Source organism: Pelecanus crispus, chromosome 3, assembly GCF_030463565.1.
Source record: "Pelecanus crispus isolate bPelCri1 chromosome 3, bPelCri1.pri, whole genome shotgun sequence".
Taxonomy (NCBI): domain Eukaryota; kingdom Metazoa; phylum Chordata; class Aves; order Pelecaniformes; family Pelecanidae; genus Pelecanus; species Pelecanus crispus.
The window spans coordinates 95,644,128-95,669,230 of NC_134645.1; the positions used below are offsets into that span (position 1 = coordinate 95,644,128).

Below are 25,103 nucleotides of genomic sequence, written 5' to 3' on the forward strand. Positions count from 1 at the left end.
GTCCTGACTGTACTCCTCGCTTTTCCCATGTCCCTCAGGAGCATGAACTCCACCAATGCGTGATCACTGCAGCCCAAGCTGCCTCCAGTCTTGACATCACCGATGAGCTCACTTGCATTGGTGACCATCAGATCCAGTATCACGTCCCCTCGGTTAGGGGTGTCTATTACCTGGCTTAGGAAGTTGTCTTCTATGCATTCCAGGAATCTCCTGGATTGCCTACAGCTCGCCATGTTGCTTTTCCAGTAAATGTCGGGGTGGTTGAAGTCCCCCAGCAGGACAAGAGTCTGCAAGCGCGAAGCCTCCCGGAGCTGGAGGAAGAAGGCTTTGTCACAGGCTCCCCTTGATCAGGCGGCCTGTAGTAGACACCAACCACAAGGTTCCCTTTGTTGCCTCTGTCTCCGACTCTTACCCATAAGCTTTTGACCTGCTCGTGGCTATTCTTCAGGGACAGCTCTTCACACTGTATTGATTTCTTTACATAGAGGGCAATGCCTCTGCCCTTCCTTCCTCGCCTGTCCCTTCTGAACAGCCTGTAGCCATCAATAGCCACATTCCAGTTGTGGGATTCGTCCCACCAGGTTTCGGTTATGGCAATCAGGTCATAGCTGTCTAGTAGCACAGCAGCTTCCAGCTCCTCCTGTTTGTTGCCCATGCTGCGTGTGTTCATGTAGAGGCATTTCATCTGGGCTGTTGGCCGTGTCACCTTCTTAGTGGAACATCCCTTGTTTCCCTCAGGGTGTTTCACGAAGGTTTCCTTGGGAGCTCTAAACTATCTCAGGAGCCCCCGGCTCATCTCTGCCAGACTTCAACTGTGCTGCAGCTTCCTCATCATGCCTCTGGGCAACAGGTTGAGGGCTCACAGCAGCACCCCGCCCCTCTAACCATTACATACCTTCCCACAGCTTGTCACAGGCAAGCCTGGTATGTTCCCCCTCCCCCTTCACATCTAGTTTAAAGCCCTGTCAATGAGCCCTGCAAGCTCCTGTGCAAAGACCCTCCTTCCCCTTTGAGAAAGGAGGCTCCCATTTGTCGCCAGCAAGCTTGGTGCCATGTAGGCCGTCCCATTGTCGAAGAACCCAAAGTTGTGACGGTGGCACCAGCCTCGGAGCCATGTGTTAAGAGATTTGATCTGCCTGTTCCTACCAATGTCACCTCCCACAACTGGAAGGAGGGAGGAAAAGATGACCTGTGCCCCAGATTCCCTCACTAAGCATCCCAAGGCCCTGAAGACTCTTTTAATCACCCTTGGGCTGTGCACTGCAACTTCGTCACCACCCACGCGGAAGAGCAGTAAGGGGTAGTAGTCTGAGGGCTGTACCAAGCTGGGAAGTCTCCTGGTGATATCTCTGACCTGGGCTCCTGGCAGGGAGCAGACTTCCCTATGAGGAGGGTCCACCTGGCATATTGGACCCTCCGTTCCCCTCAGGAGGGAGTCTCCTATGACTATGACTCGTCTTTTCTTCCTTAAGAGCCTTGCACAACTATCTATCTTCACGTTTGCAAATTTTTTAGCTGCTTGGCTGACTTCTATGAGAAGTAGACGGCGGTGTCTACTACATACATCTAAACTAAATAGGATGAATTGAACCCTGTATCCTGTGTCAAAGTCTAACTGTGCCATTCATTTTAGGAGAAAAGTTAGCACCCACATTTGGATTTGGACTTAATGCTTACATATAACATTAAGAATTACATATAACTTGGTGTTTTGATTTCAAAAACAATTCAGTGTACAGTTTTTGTGATAGAAATATTGTAAAGTTTTAAAAATGGAAAAATAGTGTACAGAAAGTAATGTGATATAAAAATGTAATGCTAAACAAGCTATGTATCAGCAATTACTGAATAACAGGGCTTTCTAAAACATCACAGTATGTCTTCCTTTTTTCTATTTTCAAATCTATTTTCTGGTTTTTAATTTTGGGGGTTGGGCTAGATAATCTCTAAAGGTCCCTTCCAACCCAAAGCATTCGATGATTCTATGATTTTCTTTGTCAGAGTTCTTGGAATTAACACCTGGGGGATTAGAAATGAGCACTGAACGAATATGTGCTTTCCATTTACGGTCCTCTGTCTTTGAAACAGTTATCATAAAAGATCTGCTATCATGGTGAGGAGCTCAACATTTGAAAAATAATCCATCTGCCACAGTATCATTCTGAAATCTTAGCATCTTAAAATTGTATCTGCTCTGCAGTAGAAATCCAATTGGGGATCAGAAGATTTCTATTCCATAGGAAGATAAGGTTCGGTTACTGTATTCTTATAAACTGTAGTGATGAAGTATGAAAAGTTCCTGTTACAGACTGTCCCGGTTTCAGCTGCGATAGAGTTAATTTTCTTCCTAGTAGCAGGCATAGTGCTGTGTTTGGGATTTAGTAGGAGAAGAATGTTGAAAACACACTGATGTTTTAGTTGTTGCTAAGTACTGCTTATGCTAGTCAAGGACTTTTCAGCTTCCCATGCTCTGCCAGGGGCACAAGAAACTGGGAGGGGCACAGCCAGAAGAGTTGATCCAAACTGACCAAAGGGCTATTCCATACCATATGACGTCATGCTCAGTATAGAAACTGGGGGGAGTTGGCTGGGGGGGAGCGATCGCTGCTCAGGAACTGTCTGGGTATCAGTCGGCAGGTGGTGAGCAACTGCATTGTGCATCACTTGCTTTGTATATTGTTATTATTATTATCATTATTATATTGTTATTATTATCATTACTATTTTACTTTATTTCAATTATTAAACTGTTCTTATCTCAACCCAGGAATGTTTCTCACTCTCACTCCTCTGATTCTCTCCCCAATCCCATCCGGGTAGGGGGAGTGAGCGAGCGGCTGTGTGGTGCTTAGCTGCTGGCTTGGGCTAAACCACGACACAGACAAAAATGAAAAGTACGTATCCAACATCAGTAAAAATTGAGGGATCCAACTGAGTTTATATTAATATGCTTTTGCCTAGAAGTCAGTGTCCTGGTGTCAGTGAAGTGCTGAAGTATGAGCTTCACTTTAAGCACATGATGAAGTACTTAAACTCTCAAGCAAGTTCGTAGTTTGCTTTAATTAATTTACTATCATAAAATTAATCTTAACTGGGTGAAAAATCACAACTATACGGTTTTACATGCTCCTTAGTTACTTATATTTTCAATATTAACATGTGGGAATATTGGTCAAAAATATTAAACAAAATTCTGTTATTCATATATTTCACATTAATCTGTCATATTCTAAGATGAATGGATTTAGCCAATTAAGGAACAATACAAAAATATGCAGAGTAATCTCTGTACTATTCTGGTTTAGTTCATTAGATACACTACAGTCAACCTGGTTTTTTTAATTTGTAAAGCTAGGGGCATAGATAGCTCTTTAAAACTATGGGTCATAGATAAGCTTGTTCAAAGAGGACACAGATACAAACTCACTAAAATCAGTCATTATTTTAAAGTAAAAAAATTTCAGTATTTATCAAAGGATATATCCACAAACCTACATAGCCTGAGCTGAGCACAATTCCTATTGAAGAAATAGTTGAATATAAAGTTGTGTATTCTGGAATGCGAACTTTTTTACAAACTAATTGTAGCTTAGCTCAAGTCTTAATGAGGAAGTTAAAATAAAAATGTTGAGATCTCTAGATGATTCATTTAGAAAAATTAAAAGGAATTTTGTTTTCAGTCCAAGTCAGTGTTGGAAAACATCTTCAACTTTAAAAAAAATATTCTAATTATATAAAAATAAAACATAGAAATTTGCTTGGACGAATAAGCTATTTTTTCAATTTCTGTTTTTCACTAAATGTTTAAAAGTTAATTGCAAGCTAACCTGAATACATGCCCCAGATGGTTTATTTATTTCTCCTATCTACCAACAACCAAAGAAACAAACAACAAAACAAAGCAAAAAGAAAACAGGTATTTGCACACCTCTAATCATAACTGAAATTCAGAATCCCTAATTCAATTGTCTTAAGTGGAAGACATGAAACGCCTTTGCAATTAACAGCAGTTTTGCTTAAGTAACAAAACAGGATTAGGATACTTGTCAGCTAATAAAGTTTGATTATATAAAAGTATTATCCTTCTGCAAATTCTAATTCAAGTATTTATAAACAATTTTCTTTTTTTAAGGCTGTCATTTGGTATATTTCAAACTGATGTCATATTGTTAGTTTTGATTATAAAACAAGAAAAAAATATTTTAATCCTTTTTAGAATCATGCCTACCGAAAGTAATGCTACACAAAGTCAAAACATTCAGAAGCAGGTCTGTAAATCAGGCTGTCAGAAATACTAGAGTTTAGGGTCCTATTGTGATAAGTAGAAGGGTTTTTGTTAAGCAGTATTTCCAGAAATAATTATCACATACAGAACGTAAAAGGGTTTGTAAATGAACACAATACATCTATTTGGACTAAATGCAAGAATGCGTAAACTTTAAAAACATTGACTTCACAGCAAGCTAAGCAAACCACAACTTCAGTTACTTTTCCTACCTGAACTGCAGCTTTTCAAAATCTTGTAGTCCTATAAAGTGTCAGCTACAGATAGATGCACAGCTCCTGCGGCTTCAAATTCAGCCACCTTGAACCTTCCCTTATTCCCACAAAAAGTCCAACACTGTGTTGGGGGGTGAACATTTCAAGACTACTTTGTCATTGTAAAATTAGTCACTGGAGTCTCTACTTAAGTGCCTGAAGCTCACTTATTTTTTTGATGGTCACTTAAACACAAGGTGTTTTAAAAGGACTCAAAAGAAAGCCCCATAAGCTTTGGTAAGATTATATGAAGGTCCTATTCCAGACCACGGTTTGTGGTTGGTTGATCAAGATGCATTAACCTTCCAAGAAACACCCATAATGCTGGATAAAGAAAATATAAATAAATAACTGTATCAGTTAAAAAGAAAAAAAGCGTGTCTACCACATTTCAGTAGCAGAAGGCAGACTGACAACTTAGTAGGAGGAAGCAGAAGCAGAGCAGGAAACTCTCCTTATGTAAACATGGCTCTAAATTCTTGAATATGAGAGAATTAAATTATTTCTCTGGGTGAACAGAAAGGGTTGTTTAAAAAAAAAGGTGAAAGGGAACCTTATTAATCAAGAAGTCTTTCTGTGTTTCCTGTTGTACAATAATAAGCATACGTTTCCCCACTTGTAAAGATGAGAGGCATTTCAAGGCTCTTGGTAGTAGAAAGTCTGAAAATCAGTACTGTGGACTGATAATGGGTAAGATTTGCAGCAAGCACACATGAAAGGTTATTAAAATGAGACAGATGGAGGGCTGCAGGTAGAAAAGACTTAACCTGAAAAAGGATTTGGTCCTGAAGCTGAAAAGATCAAGTAGCAAATGCATTTTACCATCCCAAATTTCAGTCCACATATACTAAGTATGAAGAAACAGAATAAATTTACAAGATCAAAAACATCTTTATTTTTTCTTTTCAATAAAGGAGTACAAGTCCTTGTCCCCCTGGAAATTGTTTCCCACTCCACAGGCACCTTCCCTTCAGTGCTAGATACAACTTTCTTCAGTTGTTCCAGGAAGTACAATTGAAGGTTTCCATTTCTTGACAGGGAGTGGGGGGGGTGGAGGGGAGAACAATCAAGAAGAGTGATGGCTTTCCCAGAGGTTAAAAAAAGGAAAACTACTGTACACATCAACTAGGGGTATCAAGCCACCCTAGTAAGACTGGCATTTAAACAATTTATTATACCAGCTGCGGTATAAGAATTGTTCAGGGATTAAATTACCAACTTCTCTGTATTTATATATGAACCAAATCTTCTACTGTCTTCCCATAAATATACAAAGTACACTGCCAGTAATAAAATAATTTGCCATTAGAAAAATCAAAATCACTTGTGTAGTTAAAGAGAATTTATGGTTAAAATCCAAGGATACTAATTTACTTCCATTTTCTCAACTGCAAGTTATACAGTTTTGTAGTCTCTCTTCTTATGATCTTAAAATCAAATATATGATTCTTTCAAACATAAAATGAAGCCAAAGAAGAGTCAAACTTATTTTAGAAATTTTTAGAAATAAATTTCTAATGTACTAAATACAAAAGCAATACTTAGAATAATTACAGTACAGGAAGGTTAAGTAGTACTACAGTAACTAGCTCAGCAAAGTGCAATGCTCAATATAAGCTTTTCATCAGCATGGAGCACTGGAGAGTTCTGTGTTGCCACTGGCAGAAACTCTGCTGAAAGGAGGGATGACTAATTTTGTTAAGCAGGTGAGATTTAATAATGTTTAGAATAAGCAACTTGTTTAAACTTAAATAACAAAACTTTTTTTAATTACACACTTCCCTATCCTCACATTTGCTTAAAGTCTTCTGTTCGCTTTTGGCTGCCATCAGTAACTCTGGTATGCTACTAGTGACTTAAAATAAGACACAGCTCATTGTCTAATACTTTCAAAACTGGCCTTTCTGAAATCTAATTCTGAAATAAAATCTAATTCTGAAATAAAATAATGTAACTTTTTTTCTAGTTTTACATGAGCTAAAACATAATTTATGTAATCCTTTGTGGGTCCAGCTGGATACCTAAGTTGTATTGCCTGCATAGCCCACAACTTATACATTGCAGTAATTGTTTTAACTAATTATTTCAAGTATTTTCCAAATTACATAGCATAATGTTAAAACCTACACAGTCTATTTATTACACAGTCTGATAATTTTACTTTTGTCCATATGGAAGTTTTCTTTTACTTTATATAACTTTTTTTTTAATCTACTGTTAAAGTTAGGCACTAGCATTTTCTGGGTTCTTAAACCTGCGTATTCTATGGAACGATCCATTTATTACATTTTATGAAACAAACAGATACAGAAAAAACACTCCCCAATACTACTCTTCGGCCCTTCTCCAGAAGAAAAGATGACAGTACCTGATGAGCTCGCAACAGGTGCTCCGCAAACTGACGTACTTCTGATAGGAGAAGAGATATTAAAGAATTTCTTAGTATGTTGTTCTTTCCTAGCAAAACCAGCGTGTGTGATACAGCATGCAGTGCCTGAAACTAAAGAGAAATAATAGTAAATTTAATCTTTCAAAATAAGTCTCCATCTTTTTCACCCCAAACAATTGTCTTAAATAGAAATGGGATTTACATACTAAAATTTAAAGGAAAAAAAAGGTAAAAGTCAAAATTTTAGAATTTAAAATTCTGTTAATTACATACATACGAGATATATGAGAAATCCACATCCATTACCTAGAAACTTTGTTTTCTCAAAAGATTAGCACTACAGGAAACTGTCACATGAACAAACTCCTCCAAGAGTGTGAATTCCCCAGGAGGCAGCTTTTCAGCATCAGCTGTCATCGTACCCATCTGCCATCATAGAAAGTGGGTGACTACCCCGCACATACAGTAACTGTTTGTCACAGGTAGACAAATGAACAAATGAATTCTTTGAAATTCAAATGCATGAGCAAGCTAAAAGCTATACTGGAGCTTTCTGTCAATAGAGTTATCAGGAAGAAACTTGATTAAATGCTAACTGATAGAAGATACACTATATTCTCAAATTCAGACAATTCACTTTCATATTGTTGTTTAACAAGCTGTAACCAAGGCATTTCTCTTGAACCACAGGAGGAGTGATGTGAACTCACATGAGAATAATTATTAGTAATATTTTTTTTGCCACAGTTTTTTATTAAAAAAAATTAAAACTGTTTTCTTTGTTCCCTGAAATGGAAATGTATAGCCATTATGTAATGAAACATACTGCTCTACAAAGTAAATATGACATTATTTTGTAAAACACTACTAGAAGAAGTTATGATTTTTATATATAAATGTATCAGAGTTCTTTCAAATAAAATTAGTATACATTCAATAGAATGAGTATGATTTATATTTTTATATAAATTATATATACAAATACCGCTACAACATTAATATTCAGTATCTCTTTGTAGATGAGTATTTTTGACTGACAAAAGGATACTCTGACCCAAATTTGTGTGTCTAAGAATAACTACCATGTCTCAACCACTCAAAAGCAGACCACCACATCCTATTAACAATCTAGTTTACTCCTCCAGCCAGCTCACATGTGTATACACACACACAAACATATGAGAATAAAAATACGTGCCCACCATTTACAAGTTTGTATAGGATGAACACTCCTGGAAACCCTTTCCAAACACACAAAAGGCAGGAAGCCGATCCGGTAGTAGTCAGCATGGATTTATTAAGGGGAAACTGTATGTAACCAACCTGATCGCCTTGAGATGACTGGTTGAGTGGATGAGGGGAAAGCAGTGAGTATCATTTACCTTGACTTCACCAGGGTTGTTTAGCCTGGAAAAGAGGAGGCTGAGGGGAGACCTTATCGCTCTCTACAACTACCTGAAAGGAGGTTGTAGTGAGGTGGGTGTTGGTCTCTTCTCCCAAGTAGCTAGCGATAGGACAAGAGGAAATGGGCTTAAGCTGCGCCAGGGGAGGTTTAGGTTGGAAATTAGGAAAAATTTCTTTACGGAAAGGGTGGTCAGGCATTGGAACAGGCTGCCCAGAGAGGTGGTGGAGTCACCATCCCTGGAGGCGTTTAAAAAACGGGTAGATGTGGCACTTCGGGATATGGTTTAGTCTGGTCTACCCTTGATTAGTCTAGAGTGGGCTTGGTAGTGTAGGTTAATGGTTGGACTGGATGATCTTAAAGGTCTTTTCCAACCTAGATGATTCTATGATTCTATGATTCTATGATTCTATGGTTTTCAACACTGTCTCCCGTAAAATCGTTACTGATAAAATTTTGGGCAGATAGTGCCAAGGTAAGCAGACAGTGAGGTGGACTGAAAACTTTTGCTGTAAAAACCGTTAATTAGGTAGCTTCCCATTTACAGTTACTGCTTGTCCGCCTGATCAGATGGTCAAACTGCCCTGCCAGTTGATGCAATGCCTATTTACCAGCCTCTTACAGCTTGGCTATCATCTGCCCAATATGAGACAATCTCCTATTCACAGTCATAACAATCAAACTTAAACAAATTTGCTGTTAATCATCTCACTTTTGAATGTAATTCTAAAACAAATATAAAAAAAAAAGCTACAAAAGACAGACAAGTCTTATGTTCCGAATCAAATCTGCAGAGATACAAAGTAAACTCCTCATATTAAAGAGCATTTGTAAGTTGTACCATATAGCTTTGAAAATCTGTGAGATTAAAATAATTCATAAATGTATACACCAAAGATTCTATAAAGATGAAAAGTGAATGAAGCTGAGATAAAAATAGATTTCTGAAAAAATGGTATGAAAGCATAATGTAATGCATGCACCTCCGTTTGCTTTGAGGATATATGAATGAAAATCAGACTTCCATATACTGGAAATGTATACCCTTCCAAACAAAACAATGACTCCTCTTCCCAAAAATAATCTAGGCATTTACAGTTTTGAAAGATCTTCCATAGTATCTTCTATAAATGTATGACAGAAACTAAGTTTGCAACAGCTGGATAGTCCTGCGTTCACCACAACATGTTCCAAAAAGGTAAGATTGCTTCAAATCATTACTCAGAGGTTTAAACAATGCTAAAAAATAGCACATTTTTCATTAAAGTCCCAAACAATTTTTACTTCTTTTTATAAATTAAGGATGGATACATGTTTTATAGTTCTGTATTTTCAGAGCGTAACATTGAGTACACTTGCTAATTTGCCGTTGGCAAGCAAGCGAACTAGACAATCTAGAGTAGTGTTTCTTTTCAAAATGTGAGGGAGTAAGGAGACCCTTGAATTCCTGTTTCCTGAGTTACAGCACTCACATGGATGAGAGAGATTCCTGTTCAAATTTATGCTGTCTGAAGTCAGAACACTGAACTCTCCTTAGTGCAGATACTTTAAGTGAATCAATGTTCATGCAAACACTGCAGTCAGCAGCCTGCTGGTATTCTAGGGTTACGACCCCTCCTTCTTCCCCTTCACCTCACACTTCCTTTCTGTCCCAAATAACACATTTGAGAAATCTGTTTCACTTCAATGTGAAACAAAACTGAATAAAAAAATCTTTTGCATGTTTCACACAGGAGAGTGCCTCTGTTGCCCCACCTCTTCCCCAGCCTTTTGTGCCTCTTCCCTGAGGAAAAGAAAAATGGACTGGTGGTTCCTGGGAACCACTACACTGGGTGGCTTGCAGCTTTCCACATCAAGCAGCCTTCCACAACCCTTTCTGACCAGCAGTTGCAATGTAATGGCTTGAGTACAGAAGGGTGTCCTGATTTCAGCTGGGATAGAGTTAAATTTTCTTCCTAGTAGCAGGCATAGTGCTGTGTTTGGGATTTAGTAGGAGAAGAATATTGGTAACACACTGATGTTTTAGTTGTTGCTAAGTACTGCTCATGCTAGTCAAGGACTTTTCAGCTTCCCATGCTCTGCCAGGGGCACAAGAAACTGGGAGGGGGCACAGCCAGAAGAGTTGATCCAAACTGACCAAAGAGCTATTCCATACCATATGATGTCATGCTCAGTATATAAACTGGGGGGAGTTGGCTGGGGGGAGCAAGCACTACTTGGGAGCTGTCTGGGTATCAGTTGGCAGGTGGTGAGCAATTGCATTGTGCATCACTTGCTTTGTATATTGTTATTACTGTTATTGTTATTATAACTACTACTATTTTACTTTATTTCAATTATTAAACTGTTCTTATCTCAACCCAGGAGTGTTTCTCACTCCTCCGATTCTCTCCCTCATCTCATTGGGGTAGGGGGAGTGAGTGAGCGGCTGCGTGGTGCTTAGTTACTGGTTGGGGTTAAACCACGACAAAGGGTTAAAAAAAAAAAAGTCACCTAAATAATATATGACATTTTTAACGTAAGCAGAAGTAAAATAAGAATTAGTTATAACTCAAATCTAAATGTACACGGTAAGACACTTAAGACTACAGAAATCCACTTTGATGGGCTCTTAGTACACAATTTCCTAATTTTCTTGACTAGTGTGATTTACCCATTACGTTCTGGAAGTCTCAAGTGTTCTACAAACAATACCTGCAGCTATCAGTAGGAGTAAAGAAAAGGAAAAAAAATAAAAGATGACAAAACAGACACTGCTCTGCCCTTTGTAACTTGACTTCCTGATTCATGAATCACCTCTTTCAGACTTCAAAGAGCACCAACATTTTTTTTTTCTGGTAGCAACACAGTGGAAATTAGTACACGATGATTCTGCAGATAGCCTTTGAACAGATTACATTAAATAAAGCTTAATTCACTCTACCTTGAGCAGATTTTAGACAACAATTAAAAATGTCTCTGTACAGATTAAATAAATTTTGCCTAATCCTTTTCATGAATACTTTATCCTACACTGCGTTCTACTATATGAGAAGTGTGAACAAAACTTACATTAAGATGAAAAAAGTAGTTGTGTATAACATGCTTAACATCTTTACATACTACTGAAATTTCTTTAGGCATTGGTCAATATTCTGTACTTCTCACACAGGCAAAACTCACTGATTCAGCAATTCAGAGATAGAAATTACATAGGAGTTCAGTGTGCATTAGGTGCAACAAAGAAATTTTTCAATGCTACCTCTCCCAAAGAACACACTAAATGCACATATTTACACACAGACATGAATATGATTGTTCTTTTTTAAGCTCTCTTCTATTTGCTTACAAGATTTTTAGACAGATAGTGAAACAAATGATTTTTTTTTTTTGTAGTTATTAATGCTAGCAGCTGAGATTTAGCTAAAATAGGATCTTTCACAAAATTTCCATATTCTTTCCGGTTTGCAAGAGTTACCATTTTCTAGTTGGAATTCTGCAGGACTAGATGACAGGGGATATTCAAATTTAAAGCCTGAGCCTCTACTAAGGGAAGTAAATAAGGATTTTGTGATGACAGTACTTAGGGTACTTGAGATCTGGATATCGATGCCACTGAAAAATCCCACCTGCTAACTGATTTATAAAAAGAGTATGGATTTAATATTGTATTTTGGTGGATCTCTTAGTATATTTTAAGAAAATAAGAAGAAAACAAAGAAATAAGGTTAAAATAACACTCACAGAACAAAGTTATAGCATATAAGCAATAAATCTGTAAATAGCGAACAGAAGGAAGACTGTGTTTCAGAGTAATGCTCATGTATTGCTAATTAATCTCTGGAAACATTCAAACTGATAACAGTTCAAATAGTATGCAGTTGCATTAAAAACAAAAACATATCTTCAGCTCTCAAATCCATCAAACATTAAAAAAGGAACAGAAATCTTTTAATCCCTTGGGCTTGCTTAATGGTACAGATGAAATGAAACCTATGTGCTTCAGGGTTTCTCAGTTAAAAGCAGTCAGCAAATTATATTGCAAAAAACATATGATCAGAAACAAGAAAATAATGGAGCCTAGTTCACTGTTTGGGAGGTGCACCATCTCCTCCCACACCCCTGTTTCTGTTCTCTTTCCATGTTCCTCAGGATGCAGAGCAAGAGCGAGCAATGCTGTGCCAGTAGCTGGGAAAGATGTGCAGACTGTCTACCTGGCAAAAATGAACATATAACATCAATGTTCTGCTTGCCTCAATCATATTATTCTGCGCTCTCCTCCACCCAGCCACCAATTTTAAGTGGAACATATTTTTGACCTTCAACTTCTCTTTTCAAGTGATTTCAAACTGGTTATCAGTTTCAAAAGGTACTAGTAGAGGAAAAGACTGACGAGCAAAACAAACAGCACACTCCTATGAGTCTTGTTTCCCCAGGAAACTAGGATAAAAATCTTTACTTATGAATTATTTGTTTAGAATCTATTTATCAGAATGTGTTAGACTTTTCTTTAGTAACAGTTATCCAAAACTTGGGAGTTTAATTCCTTCATGAGTTGCACAATTCACTACACTCTGCCAACTATGAAAACTGCACCTTAGTTTCTGTTTCGTTAGCTCACAACTTTCATGCCAAGTAACAGCTCTCTTCCAAAAGTGACTGGCTTATTTGGCAATACAGGAGCAAGGCAAATAATTACATAGCTATCCTCAAACTGTGAGGTGTTAAAAACAAAACAGTATTTTTGCCTTTGAATTCCCATCACCCTTTGCCCGTTTGGTCCAATCTGACCTCCTGTCCTAACTTATCAACATCAATTGAAAAGTTTCACTTTTATACAGAGTGTGTTAGTGTCCTTTTTCTTATCTTACTGTGATGTTGCTTCTTTTGTTAATTTGATGGCTATCGTTTATCTCTCCTCCTGTTTATGCTGCACTACCTCTCCTATCTTCAAGTCTCGGGACTGGATACATATTATACCAATTCTTTGCTCTGTAAGCCTCATCTCAAGCGTTTGCTCTGCCCTTACCCTTTCATAATCTTGTTCATGCTTCTCCCCACTCTTCTAAACCTGATGTTCTCTGCTAGGACCACCAGTTAGCTTCACTGCTGCAAGCTGCTTTTTATATTGCAGTATTTTGGTTCTGTTTTGCAGAGCTTTGGCTGAAAGACGTTCTGACAGACAGTGTGACATACAACAGAGGCAGGTCTATTTGCAACATGTTTGACTGCATGCACCAAAAATACTTAAAAAAAATCAAACTAAAATGCAAAAGGGATACAGTTTTTAGGTGGTTTTTTTTTTAAGAAAAGATTCAGAAAAGGAAAAAAAATGATGAAAACTAAACCAAGATATTTCAATATCTGGGAAATCATACAATATCTCAAGTTGGAAGGAACCCATAAGGATCACTGAGTCCAACTCACTGCTCCACGCAGGACTACCTAAAACTAAACTATACCACTAAGAGAATTGTCCAGACACTCCTTGAACTCTTGACAGGGTTGCTGCCATGACCACTTCCCTGGGGAGCCTGGTCCAGTGACCAACCACCCTCTCAGTGAAGAACTTTTTCCTAATGTCCAATCTGAACTTCCCCTGACGCAGCTTCGTTCCATTTCCTCGTGTCCTATCGCTGGTCACGAGAGAGGAGATCAACACCTCCCCTCCACTGCGCCCCTTGAGGAAGTTGTAGGCTGCAGTGGGGTCACCCCTCAGCCTTCTCTTCAAGCTGAACAAACTAAGTGACCTCAGCCGCTCCTTGTGAGTCTTAACCCTCGAGGCTCTTCACCATCTTGGTTGCCCTCCTCTGGACACACTCTAATAGTCTGATGTCCTTCTTATATTGAGGCACCCAAAACTGCACACGGTACTCGAGGTGGGGACGCACCAGTGCAGTGCAGAGTGGGACAATCACCTCCCTCAACCAGCTAGCTATGCTGTACTTGATGCACCCCAGAGGGCACAGTTGGCCCTTTTGGCTGCCAGGACACGCTGCTGACATTCAACTTGCCATCAACCCAAAGCCCCAGATCTCCTTCCACAGGGCTGCTCTCTAGACTCTTCTCCCCCAGTTTATGTGTATAACAAGGATTGCCCCGTCCCACGTGGAGAATCTGGCACTTGCTCTTGTTAAATTTCATACGGTTGGTGATTTCCCAGCTCTCTAGTCTATCCAGATCTCTCTGTAAGGCCTCTCTACTCTCGAGGGAGTCCACAGCTGCTCCTAGTTTAGTACCGTCATCAAATTTACTTAACATATATTCAATTCCTGCATCTACATCATTTACAAAAACATTCAAGAGAACTGGCCCTAAAATTGACCCCTGGGGAACCCCACTGGTGACTGGCCGCCAGCCTGATACAACCCCATTTACTGTAACTCTTTCAGCTCGACCCATCAGTCAGTTGCTTACCCAACATATTATGGACTTGTCTAGCTGTGTGTTGGACAGGTTATCCAGAAGGATACTGTGATAGACAGTACCAAAAGCTTTGCTAAAATCCAAAACCAAGAAAGAGTGATTGTAACACAGCACCTGCATGCTGTGCAGAGGACACAGATGGAGAAACAAATAACCTGCAGTCAGCCTACTAAGTATTCTGAAAACCAGAACACTTTGGTGAATGATGCTGGAAAAGCCAGAAATGCTACAGGAGGTATCATGGTACTCACTGAAAGAAATGTGCAACCTACTGGCTTAAGCACAGCTTTGTTAAATTTGTGGAGTGGGGAGGAAGTGTACTGCATGAACTCCTCCCAGTCAACTTTGCTGACCATGAAGCTTGTATGTCAGACTGGGAGTGTGAAGGTGCAATCTTTTCTGCTCACGGATTGAAAATACCTTTCTTAGGTTTATTTCTTCACGGCTGCCTAAAAGTCACTCTCTGATTCGCTGATCAGCAGGGTCCCTCTGGCTCCAAATATGCTTTTATCCAACCCAATACCAGTACACTAGCAAAACAGGCAGTAATTAGTGCATCTGCTTGGTGCTGTCCACTGAGCTGACCCAGCTGATGCTGCCACACCACCAAGGAAAGGGAGAAATGAGAGACCACAGCAACTTCTGTGAAGGAGAGATGCGCTTGCAGCCACCTTCCTATTCCTCCCCCTCACTGCTTCTCCACACCACCAAGCCCTCTGCAGAAGCAAATTTCCCAGACTATTTCCTCAGTGTTTACCCTCTCCTTTCCTGCACAGGGGATGGCTGGTACTGCTGAAGTAATGAGAACAGACTCAAACCAGACCCAGCACCTGCAGAGACTGGACTACCCTAGTAGTATGTCCTCTGATTGACTGACATACACAAACCCTTCTCCTCCTCTTCCTGCCAAGTACAGCCAGTCAGTACATAGCACAACTTGCTGCTACTTCTTTAGCTGCTTTCTTATCCAATTACAAAAAATTAAAGCATTAAAGAACATATTTTTCAGTTTCATTAATATTTTTCTAGTACGAGTTCCATAACAAAAGCTTTATTGAATGCCAGATAGAGAAAAGCTACCATATCTCCCATTGTAAACACAGTTTATTTTACAAAGAATGCTCTTACGTTGTTCTGCCACAAGTTACCTCTGGTAAGCTCATGTTGCATTGTATATCATTTACCTCTAAATCTTTAATTATTATTTTCTTTTAACTTTGTTCTAAAGCTTTGTATGTTATTGAGATAAACTGCTACCCAGGTAACTTCCTCTTAACTTTTAAATATGGAGTGTGCTATATTAGAAATTCTACAGTCACAATAACACCATCTCTGAGTCTTTGATTCTAAACTTGTAATTGTTTTTTCTTTCAGTTTCACAGGATGAAAACTTGTCTTGTCTTTCTTGTTTTGAACACTTTACATCCTCTTCAGTTGGATAATATATATATAAAACAATGACATCTCATTGATGGGATAAAATACATATAAACAGACCCTGTTGTGAGTTTGTTTTTTTAAAAAAAACAACAAAAAGCAAACCAACCAAACAAAAACCCCCAACCTAAAACTAAAGCATGACCTGGGTACCTTTAGAGGAATTCAGGGCTTCAAATCACTGTCATATTTAATTTAGCGTCTACCTCAAAATGGTAATATCCATTTCCATACACTAAAACCAAGTACCTTGCTTATATCACCTCACCCCAATCACCTTTACAGAAAAGGCAACACTTTCCTTGAGGGCACGCAAACACACAAGTCATCAGTTCATCTGCACACTAAGTACAAGAAACTGATGTATAAAGAAATCCAGCTAACTACTGAAGACACTTGGGATCCCGCTAGCACCAGAGTTTTCACCAGTAAACTTACTTTAAGCAATGCTATCTTGGCAGAGACCAAGAACATCTGCATCTTCTTGAGATTCATAAGTTAGGCATCTAAATATCTAAGTCATCCAAGAGGCTGGATCCAGTAAATGTTGTCAAAAGCAAGATGGTATCAATCCCAGTTAAACAAACAGCATTCACAACAGCTGCCACTCAGACAACTCCAATGTTACTGCTGTCCATTTTTTTTAATACCTATTGTAAATATTCTATTGATTATGAAGAAGCAGCTCTAGATACTAAGTCTTCCCTGCCTGAGAGGTTAAAATTTGTATTACTCTTGATTCCTCCTTCTTAACTAGTCCTGGTCAGAAGCCTAGAGGAGTGAAGAACTGCTTATCTGCCTGCTGATGCTGAGTTGCCAAGCCATGTTGATGGATGCAGAAGACACTAAGGAACAAGTGTGAGCTCACTCAGAGCAGAAGAATTATGGATTCAAATTTTTATTTGAGGACTGTTTAGAAAAAGTCACTGGATGAATTACAGAAAACAGGTATTATTTAGCTTTCAAGTTTTTAAACTAAAGAGTGAGCTGGTCATCCTTAAAGAAATTCAGGGATGTAAATCAATGTCTTATTTAAGTGTCTAAGATTTACAGACAGTCTCTGCAAATGAAAATGGATTTCAGATGTTTATTTCCCAGTCCTTCACTCTTCTTCCCTCTGCCCACAATGTGCAAGCTACTTTGAATACCACTTAAAGATGCCAAGTATCCGGCATGCATACCTAGGAAGAACAGAGGTACCTTGTTTAGGGTTGTTGATTTCACTGCAGGAGTTGAGCACTAAAAAGTTAGGCAAGGAATACTCAACTGTCTTTGCAGCTGGCTGTAGATCACAGGCTCTACAGAGCTTACTTTTCATTTCTATCCTATCACCATTAACGCAAACACACACCCTATTTGGGCACACAAAAATATTTCCTAGAGAAGCATGACAAATTTAAGCTATGAGAAAAGGTTCATTAGTAAACAGGCAAAGAAGAGAGAAACCCTAAGATTCTATTATTAAAGTATGTACACACATCTTAAGCAATGGTTGAGGACTACTATCAAAAACCCCTTGGGATATACAGCCACCTTCAAAAACTAAAGGATGTAAGAGGTAATTTTCCTCCCAAGCCAAAAAAACCTGCACCATCTCTGTTAAAAGCAACAAACTGATTTTCTCCATGAAGAGAAAGACTATCCTTACAGCAAGAACAGCCCTAGACCTCCATCTAGAAGCAACCAGAATAGAACTAAAGAGCTGGAGTAAGTAATGATGTGATGGAGCTAAGGTGGTCATATCATCTCTTTGAACAACCACCTACTATGGTACCCCTGAGAACAAAAAAACAGAAGAATTTTAGGTCCTTTTGTTCAATAACTTGGCTAGAATAACAGACAACAAGGCCTAGATAGAATTCAAATGCTTTTATACAGGCATGATAAGTGAAGGACTGAAGGATGGGCTTTGATGTTGCTGTTCCACATGGTCTCAGCTGCAAGTATCACAGAGATGCCAAAGAAGCAAAATGACACCGCTACAGAAAGTTAAGAGAGCTTTGACAGAAAGCATTCACTGGAGAGAGACTAGGGGCAGAGGAAATAAACAGCTTTTGATATATATACTTCCTATCATATTCAACAAAAACAAGAACTTCCTGTATTCTTGCGTTAGGGGCCCCCTTATATTTAATTTGTAAATCAAGAGAAGAGCAGAGGCCTATTCCATCCCTTTTTTCTCCTCCTAGTGGAAATTATCTGCAATACCCTGAATACTAGTTAATTACTTGGATAAAAATCGGTAAAGCCGCTATTCGTTATTAGGAAAAGAGATGGTCCTGACAAACAGCATTACAGGCAGGCTGGAAACCATGAATAAAACTTTTTTTGATAATGGTAAAAAAAATCCTGCTAACTTCATCCTGTAACTCTTCAATAATTGTAGCTTTAGTGCATGACGGATATCACCTGAGGCTGGCTGAGGAAGGAAGTTGGACAAAACTCTTAAGAGGCAAAGTTTTCTTTCCTTCATTACTGTCTGGTTACTCCTATGATCTACTTTACTGAGGTAAATGAGACTCAGTTTGGTGATTGCTTTAGACTGGTAGTGATTTACAAGACAAAGGATTTTGATTACCACTTGACTTAAATAGCTCTCTACATACAAAAACAGAGTGCTGAGAAAATTTAATTCAACAATCAAGAGATTCAAACATTGACTCTTACTAGACCATAAAATCCTGGCAACACATTTTAATATTAATATGAATATTCTTCCACTATACAAGCAAAATTCTTTGGATGATGAAAATGCACCGTGTCTCAGGAGCCATGATATTTCCCTTGGGACCCAGTTAATTTAGGAAAACTGAAGCCCACTAGTTTTATACTTGGGAGCCACTGATGACATGAATAACTATTTTTAAACCTTATTTGTCCCTGAGCAGACAAGACTTTTGTAAACTGATGAGTTAAGTACTGTCCTGGTAGTTGCTGACAACAGATACTGCAAACTAGACATGGCTGGGGGAATTTATTGTCACCCACAACCAGTGGGAGCATGTATTAAATACATACTGTTGCATGTATTAAAACCATCAGAGTAAATTTATGATTACTCTCTTCCAGGCCACCACCGAACCATGCTTATTAAGCTGTGTCCTAAAGTGCCACATCTACCCGTTTTTTGAACACCTCCAGGGATGGTGACTCCACCACCTCCCTGAGGTGCCTGTTCCAATGCTTGACTACTCTTTCCGTGAAGAAATTTCTCCTAATATCCAATCTAAACCTCCCCTGGTGCAACTTGAGCCCATTTCCTGTTGTCCTATTGCTGTCTACTTGGGAGAAAATACCAACACCAACCTCACTACAACCTCCTTTCAGGTAGTTGTAGAGAGCGATAAGGTCTCCCCTCAGCCTCCTCTTCTCCAGGCTAAACAACCACAGTTCCCTCAGCTGCTCTTCATAGGACTTGCTCTCCAGACTTCACCAGCCTTGTTGCCCTTCTCTGGACACACTCCAGCACCTCAACATCCTTCTTGTACTGAGGGGCCCAAAACTGGACACAGTATGCCAGGTGCGGCCTCACCAGCACCGAGTACAGGGGAACAATCACCTCCCTGCTCCTGCTGCCCACACTATTCCTGATACAAGCCAGGATGCTGTTGGCCTTCTTGGCCACCTGGGCACACTGCTGGTTCATGTTCAGCTGGCTGTCGACCAACACCCCCAGGTCCTTTTTGGCCAGGCAGCTTTCCAGCCACTCTTCCCCAAGCCTGTAGCGCTGCATGGGGTTGTTGTGACCGAAGTGCAGGGCCCAGCACTTGGCCTTGTTAAACCTCATACAGTTCGCCTCGGCCCATCCTACCCTCAAGCAGATTGGCAGTCCCACACAATTTGGTGTCAGCTGCAAACTTACTGAGGGTGCACTCAATCCCCTCATCCAGATCATTGATAAAGGTATTAAACAAGACTGGCCCCAAAACTGAGTCCTGGGGAACACCGCTTGTGACTGGTTGCCAACTGAATTTAACTCCATTCACCACAACTCTTTGGGCTCGGTCATCCAGCCAGTTTTTTACCCAGTGAAGCGTACGCCCATCCAAGCCATGAACCGCCAGCTTCCTTAGGAGGATGCTGTGGGAGACGGTGTCAAAGCCTTTACTGAAGTCCAGGTAGATGACATCCACAGCCTTTCCCTCATCCACTAGGCGGGTCACCTTGTCATAGAAGGAGATCAGGCTGGTCAAGCAGGACTTGCCTTTCATGAACCCATGCTGGCTGGGCCTGATCCCCTGGTTGGCCTGCACTTGCCTGTTGAGTGTACTCAAGATGAACCGCTCCATAATCTTCTCTGGCACCGAGGTCAGGCTGACAGGCCTGTGGTTCCCCAGATCCTCCTTCCGGCCCTTCGTGTAGATGGGTGCCACATTCGCAAGCCTCCAGTCATCAGGGACCTCCCCTGTTAACCAGGACTGCTGACAGGCGATGTAGAGTGGCTTCGTAAGCTCCTCTGCCAGATCCCTCAGTACTCTTGGGTGGATCCCATCCAGCCCCATAGAATCATAGAATGCTTTGGGATGGAAGGGACCTTTAGAGGTCATCTAGCCCAACCCCCCTGCAGTGAGCAGGGACAGCTTTAACCAGATCAGGTTGCTCAGAGCCCCAGCCAACCTGACCTTGAATGTTGCCAGGGATGGGGCCTCCACTACCTCTCTGGGCAACCTGCTCCAGTGCTTCACCACCCTCACTGTAAAAAATTTCTTCCTTATGTCTAGTCTAAATCTGTTCTTCTTTAGTTTAAATCCATTATTCCTTGTTCTGTCACAACAGGCCTTGCTAAAAAGATTCTCCCCATCCTTCCTGTAGGCCCCCTTTAAGTACTGGAAGGTCGCAATAAGGTCTCCTCGCAGCCTTCTCTTCTCCAGGCTGAACAACCCCAACTCTCTCAGCCTGACCTCATAGGAGAGGTGCTCCAGCCTTCCGATCATTTTGGTGGCCCCCTTCTGGACCCGCTCCAACAGGTCCATGTCCTTCTTGTGCTGAGGGCCCCAGAGCTGGACACAGTACTGCAGATGAGGTCTCAGACTTGTGAGAAAAGATTCAAAACCATGGTTCTGATTAATGTGTAGTTTTTCAATTGCACAAGCACGCTTACACAGATTTAATAATTGCCAATGAGATTCAAACATTTCTCTCTTTCTGCTTTCTGCTTTTCACTGTACTACATTTCAGCTTATTATTTTCATGAAGAATTGTGAATCCTCTCTCACACAAACATCTGGTAAAGGCATTAAACTATTACTTAGAATTCTTGCATTTGCTTTTCTGCTAAATGTATCAACAGTAATATTTGAGCATTTGCAAAATTCTACATAAAGACTTTTAGATGGAATATAAGAAGAAGCGAGAGAAAAATGAAACCAGGCAGTAAAGTCCGAAACAGGGTAAGAAAAGTTCCCAGCAACTATGGTCATGTCTCAGTATCCATTCAGATACTCTTAACACAAAACAACTTCAAAACAACCATGCTAAAGGTAGGGCAGCCAGTTTACAAAGGGGACAAGGGTTAAAAAAAAAAAAAAGGAGGGAATTGGCACATAGCTTTTTTTTTTTTTCTTTGTTTGAACAGAGCAGGCAATTCATGACTCTTGACAGCATCTTCAAAGTCAGGACTGATGTTTTAAACATAGCATGAGAAACAGCAAACAACCACAGTTCACTGAAACACAGCTCTTTTCCTTCTGGGTCTTGTTTGAAAGAGATTGAGTGAGGTGGGGCAGATGGATGAGGTATTTGTTGAACAGGAACAAGTCACCAGAAAGCAGTCTCTTCTGAGAGCCCTACACAGCTTGACTTTACTCTAGCATCCTGAAGGCAATGTACCATTGTCTTCTATTTTAGTGTTTTGATTAACTCCTTAAAACAAGAGGTCCAAGAAACAGACACAGGTCTCTGTACAGAACCTAGGGTCAAGGTCAGGATCTTCTGGCACATAATTGATGCATTAGCCATGCTCCAAATTACAGTATCAGCTGCACCTAAAAGTAGTACAACCAGTGAACTGAACTTCTGTCAACAATGCTGATAAACTAGTGTGACAGCACTAGGGATCACATCACATAAATCCTATGTAATGCAGCACCCTGTGACCGTATTTGCCCATGACAGCTTTGAACATAGCTGAACTGCACTGAAAGAATCCAGATGTAAAAGTATTTTTCTTCTCCCTCCAAAGTAACAAATGAGACTCTGAATTCCTTAACAATAATTGTTTTTGAAGTTTTACGCGTCTGTATATATGAGGGATGTAAATAAGTCATGTATGAAGTTATCTTAATTTCTGTTATAGGGATTTGACATCTAAAACTAATTCTATGTACTATGAAGCTACAGCCAGCTCAAGTTCACCACAGCAGGTTTCCAGGCAAGCTCCAGACACTGCCCATATAAACTGAACGTAGTGTCCTCTCTAATTGCCCTACTGCAATGAGCTGTGCAAAACCTTCACCAGAAACATGAAACACGCATGCTATTCTGAACAGCACAGGGAGCTGGGAACCCCCAATGCCTCTGACTGTTGCATTTTTCTGAAATAGGAGAAATGATCCCTTGTGCCAACACATCCTGGACAACAGAGACAAACCTCAACAGAACAGGCACATCTCAGTGCCAGTGAGCAAGTGATGCACCTAGGAGCAGGAGAGATGCACATTTACTATGTCCCTGTGGAGGTGGATGGAGATAGCTGTTGTCAAATCCCAAATGGGTAGATTAAGGAAAAAAATGTTACTGTGCTTCCCTTCTGAAGGGGAAGAGACAAAGTTTCTACTCCACTGGAGCTGTAATTACATACCATAGCTCCTACAGAAGTTTTCCATGGGAAACATTTTCCCATGTTTTGTCAAATAGTAGAGAACAGTCCATTTGAAAAGTAGAGCCAGCGGCTCCGCAAACCAAATTCAGTCTCGCAGAGTTTTCTTATAATATGACAGCAGAGAGAAATGCTTCAAAGCAGGACTTGCAAAGAACCTGCATAAATAGGACAGTGGTTCTGCTCACCATAGAGTGACTCAACATGAACGAACAATATGCACATCAAAAGGCAATGCACCAAAAGCAATACGCCCATACGAAACTCCAAGAGTCTCAGTGTTGAGGATTCAAAAACTGGTGACAAAGCACTTACTCCACAGATCAGCAGCGACTATCACAGATTTCTGCAGCAGGAGAGAAACAGCTCATCTGTACCAGAATTAGACACAGGATCCTCACAAGCTTTTCTGTAGCAGCCATACAGGGATGCAAGACTATGCCAGTAGAAGATGAGGAGGCAGGCCTTTGAGCAGATGATTTAACCTCAGAGCATTCATGCCTCACCCTTAGCAGCTGTGACTTAAGACTCCTTCTAGACTTTCCAGAAGGCTTCTTCCAAAAGATTGTGTGTCTGATAGCTGTATGCAGACTTCTGAGCTGGTCTCCAAACATGAAGGGAGAGGAGAAAAATTAAAAAGGGAAATTCAAGAGGCTGCTTTTATTTGTAGTTCTTTGATTTAAATGGTCTTAAGTAATATTTCCTTTTACCTCTAATATCTTAAATGACAGATATTTTTTTTTTTCCTTTTGATACTTGTGCCAATTTGGAGTTTCAGGTCAAAAAAATTCTATCCAAAGTGCACAGCTTTAGGCAACTGAATCCAGGCAGAAAAACTCTGAGCACATGTCTTTGCTCGTTCCTACAGCTTCCAGTGCTTTATAATTAGAAATTTCTCAAACAATGGGACTCAACAGTTACAGTAATTCTGTAATAGTAATTCTGCTGCTGTTTTTCTTCCTTTACATCTAATGTAGAGATAATTATCTCTTTTCCAATTCTCAAAGGTTTTTTAAGTTATTTAATTTGCTCTGCAAAACGCTGGCATTACTTTTGAAGATGAGGTGTTAAGTGTAATCCAGAGCCATTTCTCTCTTTGTTCACTATTTGAAGATGTTTCTCACAGTCCTTTGTCCTCCTTGACAGCTCCTGACAGTTTTATAGGTGAGGATGTGTCAAATACTATAGCTGCATTGGTGGCTCTCCATAAGCATGCTTTTTGACAGTTAGTAAGGTTAGATACAACAAAATTCCTAATGTTTTTATACTGCAGGCATTTAAGCATCCTCCTGGAACCAAAATTCATACAGTTTGCCACTCTTTCCAGATGACAGCCTTGTAATTAATAGTAATTTTATTTTAAACCTATAATCTCGATATTTCAATCGCCACTTGAGTAAACAGCAATGATTAAAACTGAAGCATAAAATGTCCCTTGGAGATACTCTGGTACACAGGACATGAAGAATTAGTTATACAATTTCCATTACTAATTCTGAATTCTACATATTTATTTCCATATTCAATTCAGTTTAAAGAAAACCAAACCTCTACAAAAATTTTTCATTAAATCTTTATAAACACTGCAATTATTACATACATTTCCCCTTTTTTTCCTAAAAATCCAGAAACTATCACAATTATTCCTTAATAATTAGTTTATACAGCTTTTAAACTCTGAATCTGTTTGTTTGAACTAATAGCTGCCAACAGGAATGACTTAAGTCAGTATTTTGGAGGAAGATACAAAATACCTCACAAAAAGCCATCTGCTTCAGTGAAGTTATTTAGAGAAAACACGCCACTTGCAAATTACGTGGACATACTCCACCCTTCCTGAATGATTTCTAAAAGCACTTTGCAGACTTGAAACATCCCTGATCTATGAGGATATTTTCCCTCATTTAGGATGTGACACCTCTCACTTAAACTTTGCTTTTCTTTCTGTCCTCCCCCCAGGTTCCTCCAATCACCAAGTGATCCCTCTCTGGATAACCTCTTGGTTACACTCCTACAATTAACTTTTTTTTAATTACTTATTAACTACCCATTCAGGTGGAGGAGGGGAACAGGTGGAAACACTGGACATTATCAACTATGAACAGGTCCTTACT

General features: G+C 39.7%; 1 protein-coding gene across 1 annotated transcript in view; it reads right to left on the minus strand.

The window, feature by feature from the left end:
• Positions 1–25,103, minus strand: part of MEI4 (meiotic double-stranded break formation protein 4) — a 102,790-nt gene that overhangs the window by 46,144 nt on the left and 31,543 nt on the right. Inside the window, exon 4 of the mRNA XM_075707730.1 lies at positions 6,908–7,039. Within this exon, the coding sequence (XP_075563845.1) occupies positions 6,908–7,039 (132 nt within the window). The remainder of the gene's footprint in view (positions 1–6,907; positions 7,040–25,103) is intronic.